The following is a 27,985-nucleotide window of genomic DNA, read 5'->3' as shown; positions in this document are numbered from 1 at the left end:
CACATTATCTCACACACATTGATCCGTCTACAACGCGCAATAGACTTGGACCATCTTCCCCAGTACAACATCTAACAGTCTAGCCGGAATCTGGAGTTTCTTTTTTTGCCAGAAAAGTATATTTCGTCTGTATTTTTAAGGACACAATCGGACCTATGTTTTTTCAAGTGGAATAAACTACACCAGGAGCATGGGTTTATCCACAAACGAATCTCTGTGGATTGAGGATGAGTCGGAAATCGAGGCTCTCGGTCCGGAGGTGGTGATCGTTCCGGGTATATTTGGATGCATCTTTTTTTTAGGAATTGTCGGGAACACTTTGGTAATGGTGGTGATCGGGAGGATCAAGTCGAAGCGCTCGAGAAGCACCACCAACATTTTCATCCTCAACCTCAGCATAGCAGACCTTTCTTTCCTTCTCTTCTGTGTGCCTTTCCAGGCCACCATCTACTCGCTACCCGAGTGGGTTTTCGGCGCATTCTTGTGCAAATTCGTGCACTACGTGTTCACGCTGAGCATGCTGGTGAGCATTTTTACGCTCGTCGCCATGTCCGTGGACAGGTACGTGGCCGTGGTGCTCTCTAAGAAGTCCCCGTGTATACGGAACCGCAGAAACGCGCTTGCCGGGGTGTGCGTGATCTGGGCGCTGTCGTTCGTCTTTGCCGTGCCCGTGGCGCAACATCAGATTCTGACTAATCACCCGGAAGCCCCGAACAGTTCCTTCTGCTGGGAGATCTGGCCCGAACCGGTGGCCAGGCGCACTTACAAAGTGACCATCCTGGTCATTGGCTATCTGTTACCTCTGCTTTTGATCACATGTTGCTACACCAAGGTAAGTTCCATTATTAGTGTGAAGCACACTGGTGGTAGCTTCTCTAAGTTGATCCCATTATCTTTATTGATGGAGCACAATCAGCCAGCACACCTGACTGATGAGTTAAATCAAATGTAATTGGAGATGAAATGAACTCAGCAGAAATGTCATTCTCACAGCCAGAGACTACATCTTACCAATAAATTAATAAAAACAGTGCCTTTATTTCTAAGTTGGCACGTGCCAGGGAAGTGTGTTTCACCAAATTGCGCGCGTTGCGCACGGAGAACGCAGTCCAATCTCAAATATAGTCTAACCGTTTCTGATCATTATTGACAAACACCATGATGCTGGGTCTGAGAAGATGGTTTGATGATCTAGGGTGTAAAGACAACCAGCTCTTCCGTCCACCCACATGGGGATCACGACGTATTTATAAAAGCGTACGAACGGTAATTAACCTGCGAAGGTGCCGAGGCGTGAAAAAGCCCTCCTCCACAAGGTCAAACGCCTGAACATACACCAGAGCACTGCTGTAGTGTAAATGTTTTCGGAGTCATCAATCCCACACTATTCAAACTGCAAACCATAATCCCACACATTCTGCAGTGCAAACTGGAGTTAAATATTAAAGACAGGACAGAGCTCATTTGTGCAGTAATATCCTGTAATAAACTTTCTAAAAAATTTCTTTTTAAAAATTCTCCTCGTTTCTGAATTGAATGTTTGCTTAACTATTGTTTATTTGAGTCCACGAAGACTTAAATAATCACAGGACATTTTCTCTGATGTTTAATTTTTTAATCCTGTCATGTCCACCATTATTTTTAACCCAGGTTAAAAAAAAACTTCAAATCTGCTAATATTTACAGTATACATTTCATTCAATTGTCTTCATGTCTTCAAGACAGTCATGACACTTGTTAAGTTGTGAATAAACCTATGGTATGATATATATATAATCTAACTATTTGTGCCGTAAGTCCTGATCTGTCAATATAGCTATATATTCAATAGATTCTTATGGTATCAATCATTAGTGAATCAGTGTCATCTTTTTCAAAAACATACACGTTTTAGGGTATACAAATAAATGCTGTTAAGCAAAGAAGCCTTAATCAAATAATGAAATCAAATGTTTATACAATTTTAAAAGTTCTATAAAGAGCAAAAAATTAGTAAACTTGCAAATTTAGTAAAAGTAAACACATTTGTTGTCATTATGTTTAAAAAGTTTTAAAGAATTGGTCCTTACAACATATGCTGTTTTCTATACTGACATATAACATTTACATTTTTTTTGGCTAGAATATTTGATAAAGGATGGGATTGGCTGAAATACTTGATAAGAAAAGAAAAACACCAAATAAGCCTATGAAATTAAAACATATATAAATATAGAGAAATGCTTATGTCTAATACAATATGAAAATATGATACATTACATTTGAATGTTTTAATGTGTGTGTGAAAAAGAAATATATATGCACTGCTCTTTTGACATAAAAAAAAAATACTGAATTGAAGAAAACACTATTTGTATTTAGTCAAAAATCTTCCAGTTTTGTAACGTAACCACACTGGCCACTTTAATAGGAACACCTGTACCCTTGCTAATTTATGCAATTTTCTAATCAGCCCAGACTTTACAGTGAATCCATGCCTATGATCACTTTTGTTGTTTGACAAGACTGAAACCAAATGTAGAAGCATTTTAAGGTTTAATTTGTTCTGATCACCACGGTAAAGAATGGTTATTTAACTTGTCTTTCAGGCAAGTCTAGTCCTGTGCCTTTAACTTCTCTTATGATGTGCAGAACTGCAGTTTTTTGTTTGTTGCTTTATTTTTTGTGCACCATTCTATGTGAATTCTTAAGATTGTTGTGCATGGACAATGTATGGTGGGAACAGTAATAGCAATTTCTGGCTTGTATCTGCATAATTTGTATGCATTATACTGCTGTAACACTAGTGGCTTATTGGATAATCACACAAATGAGCAGAGTACAGATGTTCCTAATAAAGTGTAATATAAGTAATGTGGAAAATATGGCAAGCAAAAATGGCTAGAGTTGGATTACAATTGCAAATTATATTTTCCAAATGTGTACGCCTCACAACGAAACAGGTCAGTATCTGATTGGGTCCATAAACAGTATATCTATTAGCATGATTACCAGGGGCATTTAAATAGACACACATCAGTAAAAATGTTCACGACTTAAATGATGAACTCCGTTCATGTTTTTTGTAAATATAATCCGTACAAATTGTGTTTTGCCAAATGGCGCTTTCTTTTCATGTTGAAAAAGGCCTTTGTGCCTGAATAAGGGAAAGGCAGGGCTGCACTGACAATTGCTCTGTTAGTAAGGATTAAAACATTTGAGGACAGTTATAGGAATCAATGATAAATTGTTAGTTGGTTAGTTTCCAATAGTAGCACATCCTGACGTGTTTTATTTCCATTGTAACACAGTAATTCTCCACTGATGGAAAGTATATAAGTAAAGACAATGGCAATTTTTCTATTGTTTATAGTTATATTTAATTTTGTGGAACATCTTCCAATTACTAAACAGCAATTATACTGCAATTATCTCATTCTTTTTTTTTTTTACAAAACGATTTATAACAAACATTTATATTACATTGCCATTTTCACATTATTACCATCTGCACATCTTCATTTACGGTATATATACTGTTCTGCATCATATTACATGCATCATACTCTTATCTCTACCTTAACCTACTGCACCGTAATTTATTCAACGTAATCTATATGCTACATGCATTGATATGCACATTTACCTGCTTAGTGTTTCATAAGTATAACTTCATACTTTAATTTAATTATTTTGCCAGTTGCACTAATGGTTGGTTGCTCACTGCATTTCATAGATTTTTGTGCTTGTACTCTGATAGTGACAATAACTTAACCTAACCTTACTGTTCAAAAGTATTATCTAAACTATTATAGAAAATGAATCAATTCATCAACAAACCTGGAATCAAAAATCTCAATACACACACACACACACACACACACACACACACACACACACACACACACACACACACACACACACACAAACACACACACACACACACAAACACACACACACACATACATATATATATATAGCATATTTGCAATGTGGCATTTCTTTACATCTCATTCTTCTTGTTTGATAGTTTTTTATATATTGAGATTCAATGCTGAATTATTTTCCACTCTTTCTAGGTGTTGTATCACCTTCATAAAAAAATAAAGAACATGTCCAAGAAATCTGAACGTTCAAAGAGAAAGGTAAGGGTATTCATTTTAAAGCATATACTGTTTTTTGTTGAACACTGATAAAAAAATATAGCTTTTCTTTTATGCTTTGCATGTTATGTCATAAAAAATATTTCAGCATGGATTTATATGGCATTATTCACCACTTTAGCAATAAGAAATTTAATTTATTGACTTTTCCTTTTGAAAAATTCAACAAGTTTGCTAATTTTATGCGTGCTGTTAGTATGATTGGCCTAAAATGATGTCTGTAGTATCAGACTGTATGACAAGCTACTAGAGTTGAAGCAGCAATCTGCACTTTAAAATTCTTCACACACTCACGCACACATGAGAGCGCTGTACTTCAGTTTTACTTGATCGCTCAATCTTCTCCACTCTGACTGAAACACATTTAAACCAGATGCTATGAATGCACGCCAGCTATATTTTTAATTGAACCATACATCTCTGAGGCCATTTCATACACTTCCATCTGTGGCATCAAGTCTTTTCTACAGCTAATGAGCCTTAATAGAGAATGTTTAAAAGCGGCTCTGTTATCAGTCATGATGAGGTCACCTTGTTTACCGTGAGATGGTGTTGGAGTTTAAAAAAATGCTTTTAATAATTAGCAAGAGTAAGATATTCTGTACCTGTATGCAAGATATTTACTTGTCGCTCTCAACCACCTGATTTGGGGTGGACTATAATTATTATAATGAGGTAAAATTGACATCTAATGTTTCAGAGAAAGCTAGCTTTTAGTGCAGAAATGAAATTACAGAGGGCTGTATCTATAGCAACGCATCAGCAGCCTTGGATCATTGCAGCAAAGGTTGCATTTTCTGACAGCAATCAGTGAATATTATGGGCTGGGAATTTTTTATTTTTTTATTTTTATTTTATATTTTTTTCCCCCTGAGATTTGTGTGTGCAGAATCAGAAAAGTGCAGTTCTTTCCAAATCAGTGGGTTTGTGGAAACCTCTTACATTAACTACTGAATGTCTAAGAGGTGAATTTATTGAATTGTCCCCAGGGGAAAACACAGTCTGAAGTCCAACAGGTGCCAATTATAGCTGCATTACACTGCTGTGTTATTACCTTAACAGGAAATTGGGGAACGATGGGTCAGTGTTCAAGGCCACAGTTGATCACATTTGTCTGTAAACAGCTAATAACATAGAAAATGTAGGGAAATTATAATACCCTTAAGCACATTAACAACATACTAAGGGTCTGCATGGTATTAAATGCTTGTCCTTGTTACATATTTTGAACTACACTGGAATAAAAACGTTAAAATTTATGGTTTACTCAAAGATACTTTTTGATTATTTCTTTTACTACATTAAGCATATGAGCCCAGCTCTAAACCCAGCTTCCAAGCAAGTTGTAATGTTTAAGCTATGCTTAAATTATAAGAAAGTAGTAAAATAAATAATAATAATATTAATATTAATAATAATGATAATAATTATTATTATTATTATTATTATTAACAAACAAAGGTTTTAGTATATTACTATGCAATAGATAATATGCACATACAAGCCATAAGTTAAAAATACTAAAACATCACGTTGTCTTTTTTTTATCAGTCCTTAGGGTCTAGTTTTGGTGAGTCAGTGCCTACTATACTGTACTATACTGTACTATAAATTCCTGCTCTTACCTGACGGGAGCAGAGTCCAACTTTTCTGTGGTCTTCTGCTATTGTAGCTTGTCCCCTGCAAGGTTCAATGTAGTGTGTACATTGCTAATTTACATTGCTATTTATGTTTCCTCTCTTTTAGCTCATACCAGTCTGGCCATTCTTCTCTAATATTCCTTTCCTGTTTTGACACTTTTTGAGTACAGTAGAGATTGTTTTGTCTGAATTCAGGAGATCTGAAGTTTCTAAAAATACTCTGATTATATGACCTGAACATTAAGGTATTGACCTGTATATGCATGATTTTATGTATTTTGCTAATCCTGCAACATGATTAGCTGGCTACATAATTCCATAAATGTATAGGTGTTCCAAGCAAAGTGGATGAGTTTAAGAGGCGTATGAATGTATTCTGTCTATGCCAACTTCGTACATGTATACCTGTGGCATGAAGGCTCTCCTGCATATTTTTTTTCATCATTCAAAAATTTTAAATGAAATGTTCAATAATTCAGTGAAGGTTCATGGTATAAAAACAAGTAGATCAATTCAAGAACTGATTCATATATATATATATATATATATATATATATATATATATATATATATATATATATATATATATATATATATATAATGTAAATACTAAAACTTCTGAGGTCATTTAAAAAGTTAATTTAAGAAGAACTACACACTAGGGCAAATAATAAAAGAAAATCTGGGCCAAAGTTTTAATTGTTTTAACAAAAAAATTATTGCTTATAAAATGAGCAAGTATGAAACAAATACACTTCTGAGACTCCTGTGCCACTATTTGATGATTTACTTTTGCTGGAGTTAAAAAAAGCTAGAAGCATTTATTATATTCTTTTTACAGTTTTCTTGCACACAATGATAATATCACAATAAAAATTTAAATGTTGAATGTAATATATAATATATAATTAATATATTTATTTTTGCTCTGGAGTGTATATGTGAAAACACTTACATTTCAAATGAAATCTAGGCTCAAAATTTTGTTTTACATCTGAAAGAATGTGAGGTAAAATCAAATACCTTGATTTCCAGTTATAAGTATTCAACTGTAACAAAGAAGTCAGATTCTGCCTGATGATTTCAATATACGTAGATCAATGCATAGATAAAGAGAGAGAGTGAAAGTATTACTTGTCCCAAGAACGTAATGCACGCTATTTCATGTTTTTTAAAGAGTATATTGACTATATCCAATCTTTCAAGAAAATAGAGAAACTGTAGCATAGTACATGAAGTCATAATTATTCTTAGCTCAACAAATACCCTCACCCATCCACTTATCCTGTGTTGTTTGCAAATTGTCTAGTGAACACTTATACAATAACAATACCTTTTCTGACAGCTATTCTGAGCAAACCCTATTAGCAAAATTATTTAATACATATAATACAGCTTATCCACCCATTTTAAATATTATACTACATGGCCATTAGAAGAATAGCATTCATGGCAGCTTTATTCTTCAGGCTTTGTTTAATTATTGACTGCGTCCACATTAGTAGCATGGCACTATTCCAGCTAATTGTTTGCTGTTTTCATGAACTGTTATCTTCGCTATTTATTGAGTAGGACTGTGTACGTGACCTTTTGAACCTCTGAGTCAACGTTATGGAAAGAGTTTTTGCAAAAGCCAAAAGTCCAGTCTTATTCATTTAGGTGATCAATTAGAGATGCAGACGTGTAAACATGTCAGTTATTCAATTCAGTTGATTTTTATTTATATAGCACTTTTAACAATGAAAATTTTTTCAAAGCAGCTTTTCACAGATAAGGTGGTGATAAAGAATGAATAAGACACTTTATAAGTCTAAGTTTGTCCCTGATGAGCGAGCCGGTGGCGACTGCGGCAAGGAAAAACTCCCCGAGATGGTATAAGGAAGAAAACTTGAGAGGAACCAGACTCAAGAGGGAACCCATCCTCATCTGGGTGGCTCCAAATGTCCATTTATTACAGATAAACGATGTTAAGGTGTGCAGTGATTGTGAGCAGATGCAAGTCCTGATGTAAGTCTTGAGTCAGTGTAGCAGACTGTTGACATTATCTACAGTCCAAATCCTTAGAGTTTCTGTTCTGATCTGTTTATGACTGTTAGATTGCTGGGTGTTGAAATGAAAGTGCATTATTCAGTTTTAGTAACACTGCTTTTCCTCCAAGCATTTAGTTTTTGTTCTAATACAAATTATGTGTTTGTTCAAGGACACACATGTGACAGATATACAACTTGTGTTTTTGGAATAATTCACATTTGGTTACGCACTTTACCGCAACACAATAGTAAATCATTATAACCATAAATATTAGTAAACCATGAGAACAGTGAGGACCTGCACCAGAGTTGAACTCTGATCTTATTTTTCGTATCATTTAATAAATGTAAATAATGGCGCTTACCTCAGAAAATTAAGTACTATAAAGACTTGGCAAAAAATAATAAAGTATGCCAATAAAATCTCATAAATAAAAACTACACCTTGTGTGTCCAATAAATCAACACACTAGCCAAGAGTAAGGGCTCTATGTGAGAATTTTTGATAGTCTAAACCTTTATTTTAATAATCTTACTAATAAGAAACAGACATAATATGCTTGTTTAATTATGCTTTCGAAAGCAATTGGATTGGACCGATAGCAACCATGTGGGATTTATAATGAGCTACAAGCCTGAGCACAGGTTACACAGGGTAACCAGTAAGCTGATCATTGTCAGTGTTTCAGTACTAATGTAGATACTACATTTACAATTACTAGCAATAGCAACACATCCAATAACAAGGTTAAAATATCAAGTAAAGAAGAAACTAAGTTCAGTATCCAGGGTTGTGGTGTCAAAGAAGAAGAATTCATTCAGCAGAAACAAAGCCAGGCAGTTCCATTGAATTACCAAAAAACACAGTCCACTCACAGTCTTGATATACTGTTCCCTCTTCAGCCATATGTGTAACACCCACATTCCTCAATATTTTTCAAGAGGACCATGTAATTCATGTATGGCTGCTTTAGGACCCTCTATCCCAGCCACCACTTTAACTCTTGGCTATCTGTTCTGTTTGACAAATGTATTACTCTTAACAAACCACCCTTCAAGAACAAAATATATTGTGCTCAAGTGTGCTAATTCTAATTATTCATTTAGGGCTGCTTTGTATGTACTGAATTGGCTGTGTACCAGAAAATATATATTTTATACATGACAAAAACAGACAATAATGGACAGGTTAAAAGTACCATAATATATAATTTCCTAAAAGTTTTTAGTAAATGATTTAGTTGATTTCTTTCGATAATGCACTTCACTCACTCCACTGCCTTGTAGAAGCTAGTTTCCACAAGCTAACCTGACAGGATGTCTGAGAGGATTTTTGAGTTATAGAGGTTAATGATGTCTATCATACACAATAATGTCTACACAAAAAAGTTCAGCTTTCAACATCATATGCCTTTGCTTATTTCCATGAAGCAGGTGACAAGGTGCTTAAATGCTAATGCAGTCACGTTTAGCCACCTGTTACACTGGACAACTAAATAAAACTGTTCAAATGTAACAAATAATTTCCTAATTTAGATCAAGATATTTGGAAGAGTGGTTGTACTAACCAAATTAAAAACTTTATTAGCTTTAGGTATAGAAAAACATTTGACATGACATGGTAAGATAAAAAAAAAAATTAAACATATTAGCAGAGACTTTCTACCACTGTGTACAGAGAGGTTTGTAAAAAAATAAGGGGGGGGGGGGGGGGCAGATTGATTGTGCATTATATTAGGAATAAGATGAATTGCTGCATTCATATTTGTTTGACTACATTAATTTCTTTGTTAACCAGCATTCTAACCAATGATTCAGTTAAGTAAAACTGAACTGATTTCAGATCCCCCCCTGCCCTTCATTTGTACTAATTACTTAAAAGGCTTCTTTATTTATCTGCAATTATGTGTTACCTTGACCTTTTCTCAGCTCCATAGGGCCTCTGATTTGTCACTCTGACACTAGAGTCAAGTAAAAAGAATAAATGATAATAGAAAAATAAGAATTCATGTTCCATTGGGACACACGGAGACTAGAGACTAGTTGTTTCTATTCTTTAATGTTCATGACAATTAGGTAAGAAGTCACCCATGATTGACTAGTGTCTTAACTAACTTTATTTTTTATAATTTATATAATAAAAAAAAATCAGTCACTTTTACTCTAATTGCTCTTTCACTTATAAATATGCCTTCTTACATAAAAAAAAAATATTGTCTACAGTGTATTATTCTGTCAAAGGCCTTATTTTGATGCCTGTCCACTGATGGGCGCTGTAAATTGGAGCTGATAAATAGAGCAAAACAACAAAAAACTAAGCAATAGTCTGTCATTTTATAGCTGCAGATTACTTCAATGTGTTTTTTTGATAAAATGACAATGACATCCAAAATGTCTTTAGTGCACCTCACACTATAATACAGACTCACTGAATCACTGCTGACCAACTACTGTATAATCACCATACAATTCTGTATTTTACTGATAACAGTATCTGAGATCCACCTCAGCTCTACATGCTCTAATGTTCATGGATTTTGTGACCTGTCTGCCATTTTATCCAGTTTATAACATCCATCTTCTACCTATATATTATATATTTATCTAAAAACCAGGACTTTCACATAGAAAATTAGATTAGAGTTAACTGCTGTGAAATATTTTGTTCATAGAGTATTTCTTGCAAGAAAAACATAAGGTTAATTATTCAGTGACCTGTCCTAATGTTCAGTACGTAAGAGAGCAGACAATTTTACTGCTCTCAATTTGTTCTCTTAAATATTGTGACTCAAAATGTTTCTGAATTAATTAGTAAAACCTTTCTCCTTGCTTTCATGATATGAAAAGAAATTGAGGATATTAAAATACATAAGCATTTAGAGAAGGTCACTGAGTTAACAAAACTTTTTTCACACTCATTCTAGTAGATTGACAAATCTAGCCAAGTTGTGACATGTTTTAAATGGTCCATTAGCAAAAATAAAAAACAATTTGAAATAAAAAAAATACTTTCAAGTTGAAGATGAATTCTTTTCAATATAGTCTATAGTCAGTATGTATGTATGATAATACCTTTGTTAAAAAATAATACACTTTATATATTTAATAGACCACAGCATTTTATCTTTTGGATAAATACTGTGGCATTATATGTTTTTAAAAAATCTGGTCAAAGTTCAGTAAGATTTTTTCTGGACACGTAGCAACACGGCTTCTGTAGGATATTTTCAATTGCAGCTATTCCAGTCACATGCAGTAATGTAAATTATTTAGATAATGGTACCTCATCATACCAGAGATTATCTACAGGGTTCAACACATTAACTCAGCGAAGGGGTTTTCAAACTTTTATCAGTTATTCATTTTCATTATCTCTTCTGGTCTGTTGAGTAATCTACTCAAATGGAAAGAAAGTTGTTAACGAGAATGTTTAGACAGAATTGTACAGAGAAGTATGTGTTTATTCTAGTTAAAACTGTTACTAAGAAGCGCATTATGAGAAAAGAGTTAAAAAACTTTTTAGAAATATATCTCCCACTATATTAATATTAATATTTTTTTATACCAAATCAAAGTTCATTTTTTGATTCTAATTAGATTTGGCTGCAAGGTAAATGACAGATTTATATTAATGTTCTCTTTCTAATATATTACGTGTTGCATTAATATTGATACTATACATGAAATGCTATCACTGATATGGTGCAGTTTTTTCTAAGGAAACATTTATTCAACATTTATGTGGGGAACCTCAGCAAAAATTGTGAAGGTAAAGGATACCATGTTCAGTTTTCCACCATCTTTCCACCAACAGGACTTCACATTCAACTGTTTCTTAGTAACATGACAAGAAAATCAGATAGTGATAGAATGGGTGTTTATAGCTGTTATAAGTAAAAACATGAAATAAAATAAAATAAAATGATCTGTCATGTAAATGGTTAAAATGTACAACATTTTAATGTCTGTTAATCTCTGAAAATTTTAGTAAATATTAAACAAAACTACAGAACAATTGATCCGTTTTAAAGTGGTAACCTGTCACAATATCCCTATGCTGTTAATTTTCTGTAAAACACAAAAGTGACACAATGATAGAGTAACTGTTGTCGTCATCAAAACATTAGTATTGTTTCGCCTGTTTAGAAGTTACTATTCATTTGAGCACTTTTATTATGTTTTACTAATAATTCTGAAAAGTTTGATAATTAAGGGTTTAAATGATTTAAAATGATACTCAGGCCCTCCTCCTCTTCTCCAGCTACTGCCATGATCCAGAGTACAGCTTAGAGCTGTGCAGCACAATGCAACAGGAATTAGATTCACTGTTCAAAAACAGCATTTAGCTCTTGAAAAGACAATTCACATTTGATTGTTTTCCATGTCGATTGATTAACATAAAAGCAATCCAGTGAACATTTTGCTTTGAAGTCAGGCTTGTTTTTTTCTTTTGTTGTTGTTGTTTGCAGACAAAATTCATATCAAATTTCACATATATACACTTTTTGTAAAAATAAATTTTCTAGTTCACCTCTGTTGTTCTGCTGAGCCAAAATATTACAGATTACAATTCTCCAACACTTTTGGTTCCAAAGACATCAATCACTTTATTAGATATTCTGAAAACATTTTATGTAATGTTTATCCAGGTTGCATTAACATTCAACAACGAAAATCCCCAATAAACCTAGTTGATAGGACCATCATATATTATTTTGTCTAATAGGAAGTGTTGTGTGAAGAGATGTTTTAGTACATATGTAGATTCTTTTTACAGTCTAACCATTTTAAGACCTTTTAGAATATATTTGAACTTGACCAACTTCGATGTCACTTCATTTTACCTAAAGTCTGGCGTATCAGTGACGTTTACAGTGCTTACACAAAACAATATACTGCATTACCATATTACACACTTACTGTATCTGTTTCTTCTTTATTTCCTTTTTTTTTTTACTATTTTTTCCTTATATGTCATCTATAATGTAAATTTCTTTAGTATATTTTTTACTCTCTGTGCTGCTGTTTAAATTTAATATAGATACTGTCCTTCCCCAGGTCGCTTTAACTCAGTTAAACTGTGGATTACATTTAATCTGCATGGTTATGTAACTGTCCGGATTTCGGGATAAATTGCAAGTGTGCCTTTCTGATAAAATTTTTGCAGCACCTAAAATCATCTTTGCTGGCAACTGTAAGTATTGCAAATATAGTTGCACTGTTGCAAAAATAAGCAGAATAGGAGAATAGCTAAAATTAAACTGTAAGGCAAAAAGGCAAGGACTCGAATGAGCATGGGACAGAGAAGGGGAGGGTTTAAGGTGGTCTTAGTGTTTTGGTTTAGCTGTCAAAGGGTCAATACATAGATTATGTTAGAAATGACTATTCTATTAAATTACAGTGCCTGAACTCAGTCCTTTATTCCATTCATACATATCAAAGTTGTCAGAGGCTGATTTACTGCTCAGGTATTGATGTAAATGATCATATAATGGCAAGTAAACTGAGATTTACAGCCATCTTCCTCTCATGTACCAACATTTGCAAATTGCAAGAGTAAAGAAAAATCTAGTCAGACTGTTAAAAAAAGCAGTGGTGCCTTCAAGATGCAGGTGAAAAGCCTAAGTGAGGTTTGACGATAGTGCAAGCATGAGACCCGCATTTTCTGCCTTCATCCTCTTGTTCTAGTTGACAGATATTCATTCCTTTTTGCTGGTTGGAAATTTCAGATGATGTTTGTGTTATACTTTGCAATACTCTTTACCTCTTTAAAGTGAAACTTGAATTGATAGAAAGATGAAAGATGGGCCCACAATTGTATAGGATGTCTTTGGATGCGGTATCATAACATTTTGCCTTTACTTAAACTAGGAGACCCAAACCTGTTCCAGGATGACAATGCCTCTGTGCACAAAGAAAACTCTATTATTATGGTTTACATAAGGCATAAGATCATGACCACCTACCTAATATTGTGTTGGTTCCCCTTTTGCTGCTAAAACAGTCCTGAACTATCGAGCATTAACAGCATTAACTTCTTCATCAATTTGAGCTACAGGAGCTTGTCTGTTGGATCGAACCACACGGGCCAGCCTTTGCTCCCCACATAAATGAGCCTTGGCCACCCATGACCCTGTTGCCAGTTCACCACTGTTCCTTCCTTGGACGACTTTTGATAGGTACCGACCACTGTAGAACTCGAACGAAGAGCTGCAGTTAGGGAGATGCTCCGACCCCGTCATCTTGACATTAACTTTGAGGACATAGTGTTCACTTGCTGTATATGCTAATATATCGAAGTACAAATACTTTGTTACTGTACTAAAGTAGTTTTTTTGTACCTTTTTTTAGTTTTTCATTACTTTACATCACTATTTATTTAAATAATACATTTTTACACAAATATCTGTACTTTCACTTCTTAGATTTTCAAACCAGACTCGTTACTTTAATCTATTAAGTAAAATGTCAATTTCTTTTTCTTCTCATTGCACGCTGTTTTCAGCCTATCAAACGATTTCCTGTCATTGCACAACTTTTTCAATCTACCACTGGTGTATAATTCCCTGGCTCTCACACACCACAGACGTAGACTAGTTTATGAACATAACAATGAGCAAGACAGAAAGTCTATATAGTGGATGTTCAGCCTGGATACATACATTAGGTAACAAAATTCTGTATTTATTTTGTATAATTTTTTTTTATCAAGGCTGTCAAAATGCAAATTCATTTTAAGGGCACTGGTTTCATTAACGCGCGATTAATGCAGCGCAGCGCGTATTTCTGTTTGACCATTTTTATTAAAAATATATATATAAATAAATATAAAAGGGGCGAAATTAAACCTTCAGTGCAACACACGATTATCCACAACGTCCTTTCTTTACTCAGATATAAAAAATGTGTGGAAACATTGTAAAGGTTCTGTTTAGTGTCCTGATAATTTACCTAATTTAATACACCATAATTACTTTTAAACATTTACAAGAATATTGTCATCATGCTCTATTTTGAGTTTGGTTTTACGAATAATAAACATACATTTGCTTAAAGCATTAATATTTGTCAATGTTGATTAGAGTACAAAAAATTGGAAAGTATTAATTCAAGGTACATTTAGAACAGATAAAAATGTGTGATTATGTTGCAATTAATTAACTCAAGACAATCGTGCGATTAATCACGATTAAATATTTTAATCAATTAAAAGCTCTAATATTATGTGAGGTCCAGATACCAGTGTGACACTAAAACAGGTACTTTTTACTTAAGCTCAAACTTCTTTACTTTAACTTAAGTAAAAGAGTATAATCGGTACTTTTAGTACTTTTACTCAAGTATTTTAAAACATGAGTATCTGTACTTCTACTTAAAAGAAGGATGTGTGTACCTTTGCCACCACTGATCCCACCCACTAGCGGGTGTACATCAGTACATCAGTACCTAAATTTACTAACACCCTTGTGGCGGAACAAGCAAAGTTTAACCCCCACATTCCAAAATGTAAGTGAAACATCTTCCCAGAAGAGTGGAGGTTTTTGTAACAACAAATGTGGACTAAGTGTGGAATGGGATATTCAAAAAACACATATGAAACAGAAAACAGGATGATGCTAAATAGGGCATGCAACGCTATACAAATATGGTTTTCATACTGGATTCAGTATGAGATAACAACCCAGCATTGTTCTCTCTGTTTGTACATTAAATGGCAGGATTTGCTAAAGCTATTATCAGTTTTCGGTAAACCAACTATCAGAGGAAGTTCCCCTAACATGCTATCTACATTGTTTGTACAACATTCCTGTCACACTTGCTGGTTGTACTGGTGACAGCTAGTTGTCATATTTGAAGGCTATAAATGCTTCAAGTATTAAAAAAATTAGGTTAAGTAAATCTTAATATCATGAGATCCCATCGATGTGAATTAGAATTTTGTGCAAACAGTGTGTTTGGTCTATCTATTTTTTCCTCCTAAAGCATTTATAAATTCCACTGGGAGCATGAAGTACAGCTGTATTTTATGTGAGAATTCTTAATTTCTGTTGAAGATACAATACAACAGTCAATATCAGCCTAAATAATGAGCAAATGTAGTCAGTTTTTCAAGTCATGACTGTTCACCGAAAAGCTACACTCTAGGCTGAAAAGAAATCAGCTGCAGCCATTCAGTGCATTTTTCTTATGCTTTTTTTGTGCTCCCTTTATCAATGATAGCCAAACAAATGTATTAATAATGTGTTAATTGTGAGTAATATGATGCAGATAAAACATAACAAATAAATAAATTGATACACTGCTGTTTAACACTGCTAGGATTTTACACTTTTTTGTGTGTAAAAATAACAATCAATTTTTGGTGTTGCGTTCAATTCATGAACCCTAATAAAAAGCATTATAGAACATTGTAGTCATTTATTATACCATGAGGCTTTTAGTATGTATAATCAAAAAAGGGTTTTTTTTGCCATCACCTGTGTGCAAATACAGAAGTTTCCCTCTTTAAAGCCCAGCATACTAGGAGCATGAGTAGGTGTAAAGGAGTAGAAAATAGAGATGCTTCAAAAAGGTCTTGAATATCGACCCAGAGTGGGAGGGGAGTCAGTGCACTTAGTGGGCAGATGGCCTAAAACTGGCCCAGACACCTCTGATAAAGTGAAGATTATTGTAATACGCATGCATTCTTATTTGGAAAGGCTGACAGTAATTACTGGCACTGTGACCCACCATGCATGTTTAATGCCTGTGAAAATGTAAGACTTCACAAAGTGTCTTCATATATTTTGCCAATTCAGATTAACATGAAATAACATAAAAATAATTTTGCTTTAAGTTTCTGAATGACCACGAATGATTTCTAATAAAATTAATAAAAGTTGCTCTCTGATAAAAGTGTAATATAGGTGGAGTTTTGACCAAGCACTAAACTCACTAAAATGTTAATTAAAATGTATATACTATGAGATTATACCATGTGGCATAATATAGTGATTTAATTAGAACTTAACCCTTATGTGATTTATGGTATAATAAGATGACTAAAGCCTACTCTTGTATTACACAGCGTTATCTGCTTTGCCTACAGAATAGAGCGACCTTTTTGCCATTTTTGCCCTGTGGTCTGAGAACAAAGCATGCCCCCCCCTCACATTCTCATACATTAACATATGAAAGGCACTCACAGTAGGACAGCCATCAAGGGCAACCAAAGTGTAAAATTTCAATGTGGAATTTCCATAAAATTTCACAAATGCCCGTAACTGTCTTCAGGGTTTTTTTTCTCCTGAAAATTATGTTTTCGAAAGTTCGAAATATTATATGATATATAAAAGATAATATACAGCTAGGGGTGCATTAAATGATATGAATGCATTACATGCTTATGCCATGTTCATTTGTCAGAATAGACTAAATAAAGCTGTCATTGATCCAAAAATAATGGTTAATTTTTATTTGTTATAGGGGTCATTAGATCTTGAATTCTGCCTGGTGTAAATCATACACAGAAATACAGTAGTGTGATATGATTACAGTAATTTGAATTACTTTTAATAAAAAATAATTAGATACAGAAAGAAAGAGAGAGAGAGAGAGAGAGAGAGAGAGAGAGAGAGAGAGAGAGAGAGAGAGAGAGAGAGAGAGAGAGAGAGAGAGCGAGCTTGTGTGTGAATTATCTGCATCTGTTCCATATCAACCGTTTATGTTGCTGTGGTTACAGATAAAAAAAAAAAAAAAGCATGTTCAGATTTAGAACAGAGATAAAAAATAAATAAAAAGGAAATAAATATAATAAATTCTTGTGTGTTGAATGGTTGAAGACACACCCTCCAGCCAATCAGACTTGAGTATTCAGACCAAGCATGGTATATGATCAGATATATAATCTGATTTCATACAGTATGATACAGTATATTATACAGTAAATATAAATATCAGAATATACTAATGTTATGTAAAACAAACTTACAAGTAAGTTTGAGTAAGAGTCTGGGTCGGCCATATAGGAAGGCCGTGGTGGTGGTTGAGAATTAGGGTTTTATAACAGTTACTGGTTGTTGGTAAATTTTGATTTATGCAAACCCATATTTTATATACTATTATTTGCTAAATATATACTTTTTTAAGTTTTTTTATACTGTGTAAGGAATGCACTCATAAGCCATAGGCCATGCTGCTAGAGTAAAATAGTCCATTAGCAAATATGATGCTATTTTCTTATAAAAGTAAATTTTTACTCTTATAACACATCAATTTACATATGATTACAACATTTATTTAATATTAATAAACATTTACCACTTTTAAATGCAGTTATAGTTGCATTTAATGCTCTGCAAAACAAATGACTTACTTTAAAGTAGCTATAATGTAACAGAGACAGATTTACTGAAAACCTTAATAATATGATATATTATAGTTATATACTATATAACGAAATATTCCAGGGCTAGTGAATTATTTTTCAACTGACTGACATGGATAAATTACCTTGCCCTGGCATGAGTAAAAAAAGAGCTGACACAAAACCTTGGTTATCAGATAATGGTACTTTTCACACAAGGTGTCCTGACAATCTCAGTAGTCATTTAGAAATGACCAGGCCATGCTCGTGCTTTTGTTCTGCTCTCTCAAAAGGACAGTCATTTGTGCTCCTGTCAGGAAAAGCTCTCATTTGAATGTGTCTACATTTGCTGTCATCAGCCTAGTGATGAAAGTAGCATTGAGTGGAATACTAAGAGTGCTTGCCCTATAGACAAATATCTAACACCCTGATAATGCCTAAGAGCTCGTGAGTTTTGCTGATGTGATGACTGAACATTGGTACAGATTGTTTATAAGCTACAATGTACAGTAAGTCGTGTCTCCAGGGGGGCTCCAGTATGGAGAATGAGAACTAAGAGCTCCAGCATAAATTTTCACATCTTCTTTATGTATTCTGTGACAAGAACTGAGAATTGGCTTGACATTCACAAGGTTAAGGTGTCTCATTAACAAAGAATCCATGTAGTTGTCTGGTAAGCTGCACGGCCCCTAAAACCATCTAGAATTACTTTGTAGTGTCATGTCTACAAAAGAAACAGTTCACTGACAGAAATTATGATGTTAGCTCAAGGTATTTAATTGACTTACATTATACAGTCCTTGTACAACTTTGACTAAAACTAGCTGACTAAAATGAAACTTGCTGTAACCTTAAAAAAGGTTACAAAACAACAATGAATTTAACATGACTATATTGAGCTTATTGCATATTCATTCAAATAGATTCTCTTGTGTTTCAAATTGCATCTGCAGTTTTATACAAATCAAGGTGAAGGTTACACTGGTGCTGCCTTTGTTAATTGTAAAGAACCATAGTGAGGATATAGAAATATGGTCAAATGTAAAAGAAAAGCATGTTGAAGAGAGCACTTCTTTTAAAAATGATACTGGTGGTAGCTAGAAGAAAATGTAGGCAATTACATCAACAACTGCATTACAGCTAATAACTAATAATTCAGGCAAAACAACTGGAGGTGTTTTTAGTATGCAATAATCTAGAAAAAAAGCAGCAGCTTTTTATGTTTTTCAAATTGGTGAATATAAATGTGCTAGTACATGATTAAGCATAAGACTTTTAAAGCTGACAAAATCAAATCAGTGCAAGGTTTGATTTGTTTAGCATCCACATCACTTTCCTGATAACCAGCATTTTAAAAGTAATTATTTTAGATTTACCAATACTCTGAATGGCGTTTCTTTCTAGCCAAGACTATAAATTCATGCACCCATAAATGACAGTTATCTCACGTGGTTAAACCTGGCATGCCCAACTCTTCGCTTGTACGCTATTTATTAAAATATTTTACACTGTTCGGCTTAAAATTGTTTCATTCCAGCATATGACAATGTAGAAGCTTTTTGGACTAATATTAACATTTAATTGTAAAATTATTATCTTTTTTAAGTCAAACCTGCTAAATAAAGCTGAAGGTTAAACTCTGTTACAGTTACACAAACCAACATACAGTACAAATGTTTATGATTATTATGATTATTATAATAATTACAATAAACTTTTTTTTTTTTTTTTTACACAGATTAGCTCAAATTCTGTTCTGAAATATACTTCAAATGAAATATACGGTAGATAAAAAAAAATTTAATACAAAAGAATTAGAAATGGTGTAATGAAATCATTTAAAGGTGTGTAATGAAATTATTTAAAATAAAACACAATAAAAAAAAGAACAAAATAAGAAAACAATAAATAATAAATAGTTTAGAGACTATTTATTTTTAATTTCTGTGAGACCATCATTACTCAGCAAACAGTATCAAAATGACTAATAAATGTGAATTGCCCAGAGCAGAGTCTCATTTATATTCAGAATATATAGCAAAACTTTACTTATCAAGTTTGGGGTATCAGCAAAGGGACTAGCATGCACACTTCTGTTATGTGCAGATTAATATCTGAATATAGACATCCCTAGGAGTGCATACAGTATATCCCCCTAAAATGTCATGTTTTGCATTAAAATACAATATGTTCCTTTTCTAATCATAGGTCTTGCAAACACACACACACACACACACACACACACACATTTTACATGCCACAGACAATCATGATTGGTAAATGTCAGATGCAAGTTTCACTTTTCATCCAAAGTATCCTGCGAGGCCTTGCAGTACTTACAGAAAAATGTGATTATGTGAGCGTCATGTAACTAGGTCTATTTGCTATTCATTATATGAATATTTATATTCAATGAATATCACTACAATGGCAAACAAATATTTGATAAATATCCCATTATACAATTTAGTAATTTTATTTATTAGTCACATGATGTTCATGTGTAAGTGCACTAAATGTATGCCATCTAAGCATAATAAACTGACTTTTACTTTATTTCACATACAGTTGTTGGTTCGTTTGTTGTGGATAATTGTAGATACAGTAATTTCCATGTATTGATGTCTATTTATCAAAATATTAATACTAATAATTAGATTAGATTCAACTTTATTGTCATTGTGCAGGGTACATGTACAGAGCCAATGAAATGCAGTTAGCATCTAACCAGAAGTGCATAGATAGCTTATTTACAAGTGGCAGTGTAATAAATAAGGGTATGAGGTTATACAGAAGGTGTAGTAATATGTACATATAACTGAATAAGGGTATATATAGTGTGGTTTTTATATAAGTATGATACAGTATGAAGTGGTATGACAGATATAGCTGTACAAAAGTAATGTCATTATAAATATATATACTGTATATATTTATATATATATATATATATATATATATATATATATATATATATATATATATATATATATATATATATATATATATATATATATATATATATACATACACAGAATAAACAGAGTAAATATGGATGGACATACAGAAGTGTAATGATTGAGTTTTTGGGTGGTGCAAGGATGCATGATTTTAAAGTGGTGCAAAATAGTGCAAAACACAGAAGAAAAGTGACAGTGCAGTGGTGATTGTTAACGCCATTTTAGCTGTTCAGTGCAGAAACAGCCACGGGAAGGAAGCTTTTTTTTCAGTCTATTTGTTCTGGCTCTGAGACAACGGTAGCGTCTGCACGATGGGATAATCTGCAACACAAAGTAAAATGTATTGCAGCTGTATAAGGGAGTTGGATTAGCCCCCCACTTTATAAATGTATGTTAGTTATATTAGATCTTTTTAAATTTGATGATGAACAGGTGATTATTTTATTAAAGGAGTCTCTAATGTCAGAGCTTTTTTACCAGTTAGAGGTGAAGATTTAAAATGAGATGTAATAAAGCATATATGACGTGTAATTCTTTAATTAATAACACCACCATTTCTTTATAGAGTATTACATGTAACAGCATACACTAGTGTGTTTAATTCTTTAGGGTCTTTTTTTCACATTTTATTATCACACTTTTGATTTAACCAACAAAATATACAGGTATGGTTACTGAACCTATTGACTTTGCTTATGCTGTCTATTTGTTATTAGAGAATACAATATGTTCTTAAAGTACTGTTTTATGCTTGTTATGATTTTAATTCATAATTAATAAGACATTTTATCTATCTAATTTATAAATTTCATGAACACAATTTGCGACTATATACATGACCAGGCATAACTTTATCGCCACAGAACAGGCATAACATTATGACCACCTGCCTAATATTGTGTTGGTCCCCCTTTCGCTGACTAAACAGTCCTTACCCATTAATGCATTAACAGCAATAACTTCTTCAGCAATTTAAGCAGCATTTAGCTCGTCTGTTGAATTAGAACACACAGGCCAGTCTTTGCTGCCTATGAATCTGTCACCGGTTTACCACTGTTCCTTCCTTGGGCCACTTTTGATAGATACTGACCACTGCAGACCGGGGAAACAACCCACAAGAACTAGCCATCACAATTTGGCTCTTGTCAAACTCGGACAAATCCTTATGCGTGCCTATTTTTTCTGCCTATAACACATAATTTTTGAGGAAATAATAATCAGTGTTATTCACTTCACCGCTCATAATGTTATAATGTCATAATCTTATGCCTGGTAGAAATATATAAAGATCTAAAGTGTAGATGGTCAAAATTATCACATCACTGTTAGTACACGTTGACATAGACGTAATTAAACTTGATGGTAAATCAGAATTTTTTTTACCTGATATAAACAGTAAATAACCAGATATTTTTCTTAATGTCAAGTGTTAAGATGTAGCATGTCCTGCTACAACTGGGATAGATTTATTACAGTTCATAACCAGCTGATGTGAATCTAATGTTGATTATTCACAATATATTTGAGATGCAATACAGTACTTATTTTACATAATCTCTAAATTTTGAGAATACAGGGGACATCCACACTCTCTTGTGTGTGTTTTTTTTCTGTGTGATCTTTTTAATCCATAATCTCATTGACTTTAACATTGGTTATGTTACTGAAACAAAATTATAAATTTAACTACAATAAACTTATACTTGCCTACAAAATTTTATAAAGATTTATTGTCCTAATTTTTAGAGACACTATTTTTTCCTCTCTACATAATGCTTACAATATTTGTATATTTAAACCAAAAGCTACAAGCCTGATTTATGGTTGGTGTCAGGTGTTTTATTATTGTATTTTTTCCCAGTAAAAATGGTCATTCATTTCCAAGATGTTTTTTTGCATATCATACAAAACTAACTTGTGATAAACATCTAGAGAACATAAATAAATACAGTCCTATCCCAGAGTAAATTCATCATTACCTTTCAGATTGGAGATACAACATATCAGTGAAGTCATTGCACCATGCATTTAGGCTGTTCATTTGTCAGTGTCACCAGTATTGGGATGAAAAACATTACTTCATAGAACCAAAAACATTGTGGGAATGCCAAATCGTCACTAGAGCTGACGATTTGACAAACACAGAATTAAACAGATTGCGTGGGATCAGTAGTTGGATCCTTTTCATGCTTCTATTGCTTTGCTTTCGTGTTCTACTTGCCCGCTTTTTTACTCTTTTGCCTTAAACAATTGTTTTTAAGTTATTTGTTTTTATATTGTATCAAAATTTAATTTCAGATGGATCTGAACATTTTAATTTTATTTTCATCCAATATGTAAAAAGCAGCTCACAGAGACATCAAAAACAAGAATGTTTATTTTCTTTAAAGGGGGAAAATAAAAAAAATCAAGTGCTAAAGTTCCAATTGTGTCAAACTTTTTACTGTCTAAGACTCGTCTCGCCCAAATCTAGTGCTCTAATGGCAGAGTTAATTGTTTTCTAAACATTAAAAAAAAAATCTTTATAAAATATTAAAAGGCACATTTTCCAAGCTCATCTTACCTATAATGTCATCTCTCTCTCTCTCTCTCTCTCTCTCTCTCTCTCTCTCTCTCTCTCTCTCCTACTGTTTTCCTCTCTGTCTTTTTTTCCTCCTGAGTCCTGTTTATAATATGGTCACATTTATATTTGCATAAGAACGAGCTTGGGTATACGTGCTCAAGTGACAAAGTGCTCGCAAACACTGCCAACAGCTGCCAATCTACTAAAGGTTCATTTTCTTTGAATAATAAACACAGAAGACAAAAAACACTGTGGAACAAATTGTTAGTCATCTCCAGTGCTGATTTATTTCACTAATTAAGCCAATTCTGTGTTAGTTTCCAGTGAGTCATTTGTCATTGTAAGGCACATATTTTGCTATTAATAGCTTTTTGGGATTTAGCTTTATCCATCTGTGGTGAGGGTACAGTTTTGGCATTGGCTTTTCCCATAGGAATGCATTAGTGTTTTGTTTTTCATTAAACCTTGTATATAAAGGAAGAGTGGCTACATAGATTAATTTTCAGATAAAATCTCATTGATGCTTGTTACACCAAGGTTTTTCTCATTGACCTAGTATGTCACATGTAATGACTAACATTGTGGGAAACCAATAAAAGTTTTATATAAAATCAGCAGTAACAGCTAATAAACCTTAATGTTATAACCATCCAAACATTTTTTTATTTAACACATAAACATCAGTGATTATGTAAGAAAGCTGGAGCCTTTACTTATCAAGAGATTCATTGAATTATTTGCCAGCATACATCTAGCACCCATAAGGCTACCTATGGTTTATGAGTTGAAGAAACACACAGAGGTTATACAGTGCATACAGAAAGCATTCATTTCTTTTCCTTTTTGTTCTTTACATTTTTTTTGCAAGACACATATTAGCATATGCTTTGAATTCTTTTTGAAAATTCTGTGGGTCTTTCATGTATCTTTTACCAAGCAAAGTATTCACTCTGGCCAATCTGCTATAAAGCCCAGATCAGTGGAGTGTTGTAATAATGCTGGACCTTTTGTACAATTTTTTCCATCTCATCTACACACATGATCTCTGGAGCCAACCAGAGTCAGCATTGGGTTTTTGGTTACTTCTTTTACCATGTTTTATTCCCAGGATTGCGCCTGGTAGCCAGCTACAGGAAGTGTTGTTCCAGTGTGTGCAATGTGTTTTCACTGATTTATTTCTCTGTGAAAACACTTCATAGAGTAGGTCATATAATTTGAAAGGCTACATCAGAGGTAAAGCAAAATTCTTCACTTAAACCATTAATCATTCAAAGAATCCTTAAAGTGGCCATTTTAAGATCTAACACAGTCCAGTACAGTAATGTGATTGCGTGTATGCATTCATCTAACACCATTTGGGGTTCTATGGTTTATTTCTTAGAGGGAACCCTGCATAGAACTCTATAACCTTTCAAAAAGGGTTATACGTAAGGTTACAAGTAAAAATTGGAGGTTTCATTAATAGAGCTTTGTCTTCTACATAATGCTACGCTATATGTAAAACCCAGACATGCAACTATGTAGTTTATACTATGTGAATATATTGTGTTACAGTGGGTTCATTCTCTCTCTCTCTCTCAGACAGCCCAGACAGTGCTGCTGGTTGTCGCAGCATTCCTCTTCTGCTGGATGCCACACCATATCATTGCCATGTGGGTGGAGTTTGGAGAGTTCCCCCTGAACGATGCCTCCTTTGCATTCCGCATCATGTCACACTGCTTGGCCTACGGAAACTCCTGTGTCAACCCTATTCTCTACGCCTTCCTCTCTGAGAACTTCCGGAAGGCTTGTCGGCAGGTCTTCACCTGCCATCTCTTCTACTCGCCCCCGCCGGTGAAGAAAATAGCACGGCTCAGAATGGAGAATTTCTCCACCACACACTCCACCACCAATGTGTGAGAGAAAGGACTGACGAGCTCTGTGAAGTTAAAACTGAGCTGCTGTTTCACCTAAAAATGGTCTTCAATTCATCATTCAATTCACGTTCAATCTCTTAATGCTATTCAAGCTGAAAATACAGCAGTGCGTCTACGACTTGCACATCCGCAGGCTGTAAATATATCCACTGAAAACATTCCACAGTTACCTATTCCTAAGAAGTCTTGATAGCTGAAAGCATAGACATTTTCAAGAGAGGCTTACATGTCCAGAGCAGTGACACTTTAATTACATAACTGAAAAAGAAACTTTCATGTTGGTGTGGCTCAGTGAATAGTGACTGCAGTGTTAATATTTTTTTCACAGTGAAACTTAATTTGAATATGCTACTCTACGATGTTTGTGTGCCATAATTTGCTAACTGACTTGTTAACACTGTTTTGTGTAATGTTTAGTCTGCCATCATCAACAAAAAAAAATGAATAGACAGTAACACAATTTCCTTAATAATGTTTATTAGGTAATGTCCACACACTAATACATATACAATAAAAAATGTTGGGTTTAAAAATGAACATCTCTTGGGGGGGAAAAATAGTTTTATAGATTTTCTCATTTGCTTTGGAGCATTTCATGAATCACTCAGTAAATACATTTCTCAAAACAATTTGTATACACAGCACCACGCAATGGATTGCAAAAGGATGTATTTTTCTCAAAATCGTTAGTTCATCTTTTAATAGTAAGTATTAATGTCAATGAACATTCTGCCATCAGAATAACAAATCCTTTTATTATTGTTCATGAACAAGATATTAAAAATGTTTAGTCATGTTGTCAGTATGACAGAGCACAGTTTCAGCATTTCCGATGTAAACTACGGTTTGGATTACAAAGGTTGAAAATGCACAATTACAGCACAGTAAAATTATTTTCTTCACATAGCCCAGCTTTTTTGGAAGCTGGGGTCAGAGCACACGTTAGCCACGATATAGAGCTCAAGGGCCCTAGAGTGGCAGCTTGAACCCTTGACCTTCTAATAAGCAACCCAGCACCTTAACCACTGAGCTACCACTCCCCTCTCTCCCACTCCCACTCTCCCACAATTTGCAGAAATTGTAATTCTGTGTTTTGCCTTTATACGGTCACCAACTGAAGGTTTACGAGATTTGACCTATTTTAGAGAAAGAATAGTTCTTGGGTTGATTTACAGTTTTTCTCATTTGCTTAGGAGCATTTCTCAAATTATACTTAATATTTGCAAACCAGGAAGTGCATTCATAAAACAATTTGTACAAACAGCACAAAACATTGAATTTCTTGCAAAAGCCTGTACTTTTCTCAAAATCCTTAGTTCATTTCTTAAAAGTAAGTATTTGTGTCAATGAACATGTCATTCCCATCAGACTATAAGTTTTCTTTTGTTATTGTTCACAAACAAAATCATCTGAATGTTTAATAATGTTGTCAATATGATGGTGCACAGTTTTAGCATTTTCTTGATATAAACTATGGTTTGGAATACAATGATTGAAAATGTACAAAATCTGACTGCTGTTGCTTTGATCAAATTGTGAATATTCTGGTACATTCATTTAATCGATTGTGTACAATTTGTCTGCTGTTTCCTACATTATCAGTTGTTTGTCATATTGATCAAAATATATTATACTATTTTCACCATAATAGTCTTAACCCCCAAAACATCTTAGCATCAGTTCATTGAATCTGTCATCTAAAATCTCTATTAAACCTTTTTTTTTGTAAATGTGAATTGAATTGATGAATGGTGCAAATTAATTTTGAATGTCACTAATGAAGGCAAGCAAACAGCATCAGATCAACCAATGATCAACTAGTTCTCTAAAATAGGTCAAAGTTGAATCTTGTGAACCTTCATTTGGTGACAGAGCAAAACACAAATTTACAATTCTGACAATGGATGAACAACCAAGAAATGAACAGACGTTATTACAGTACAGTAAAAGTGGGAATCCTGTCCGGTCTTTTGCAATTAATATAAATCAAATAAATAAATTTGTGCTGCTAAAATGTATAGATGCCATACAGAAGAAATGTAAGTTTTGTGCAATTTTAATCAGTGTAATTTAAACCGTAGTTTATTTCAAGATATACTGAAACTGTGCGCCATCATACTGACAACATGACTAAACATTTTGATGATTTTATTTTTGAACAATGACAAAGGGACTTTTCATTCTGATGAGAATAACAAGTTCATTGACACAAATACTTACTTTTGAGAGATGAAAAAAGGATTTTAAGAAAAGTACAGACTTTTGCAAGAAAACAAATGTGTTGTGCTGTTTGTACAAATTGTTTTGAGAATGCACTTGCTGAATTGCAAATATTAAGGATGATTTGAGAAATGCTCCAAAAGCAACTGAGAAAAAATTTCAATTAAAA

The 27,985-nt window shown here is 33.6% G+C and overlaps 1 protein-coding gene across 1 annotated transcript; it reads left to right on the top strand.

Moving 5' to 3' along the window:
* The first annotated feature begins 5 nt into the window (after positions 1–5).
* Positions 6–27,985, top strand: galr1b (galanin receptor 1b). The gene is made up of 3 exons (XM_083550233.1): positions 6–832; positions 4,059–4,124; positions 25,262–27,985. Exons 1-3 carry the CDS (start codon positions 191–193, stop codon positions 25,577–25,579), a joined length of 1,026 nt encoding a protein of 341 aa, XP_083406359.1. The 5' UTR covers positions 6–190; the 3' UTR covers positions 25,580–27,985.

The sequence above is a fragment of the Silurus aristotelis genome, assembly GCF_946808225.1.
Source record: "Silurus aristotelis genome assembly, chromosome: 9".
NCBI classification, from domain to species: domain Eukaryota; kingdom Metazoa; phylum Chordata; class Actinopteri; order Siluriformes; family Siluridae; genus Silurus; species Silurus aristotelis.
This window is presented reverse-complemented; position numbering and strand designations above follow the sequence as displayed.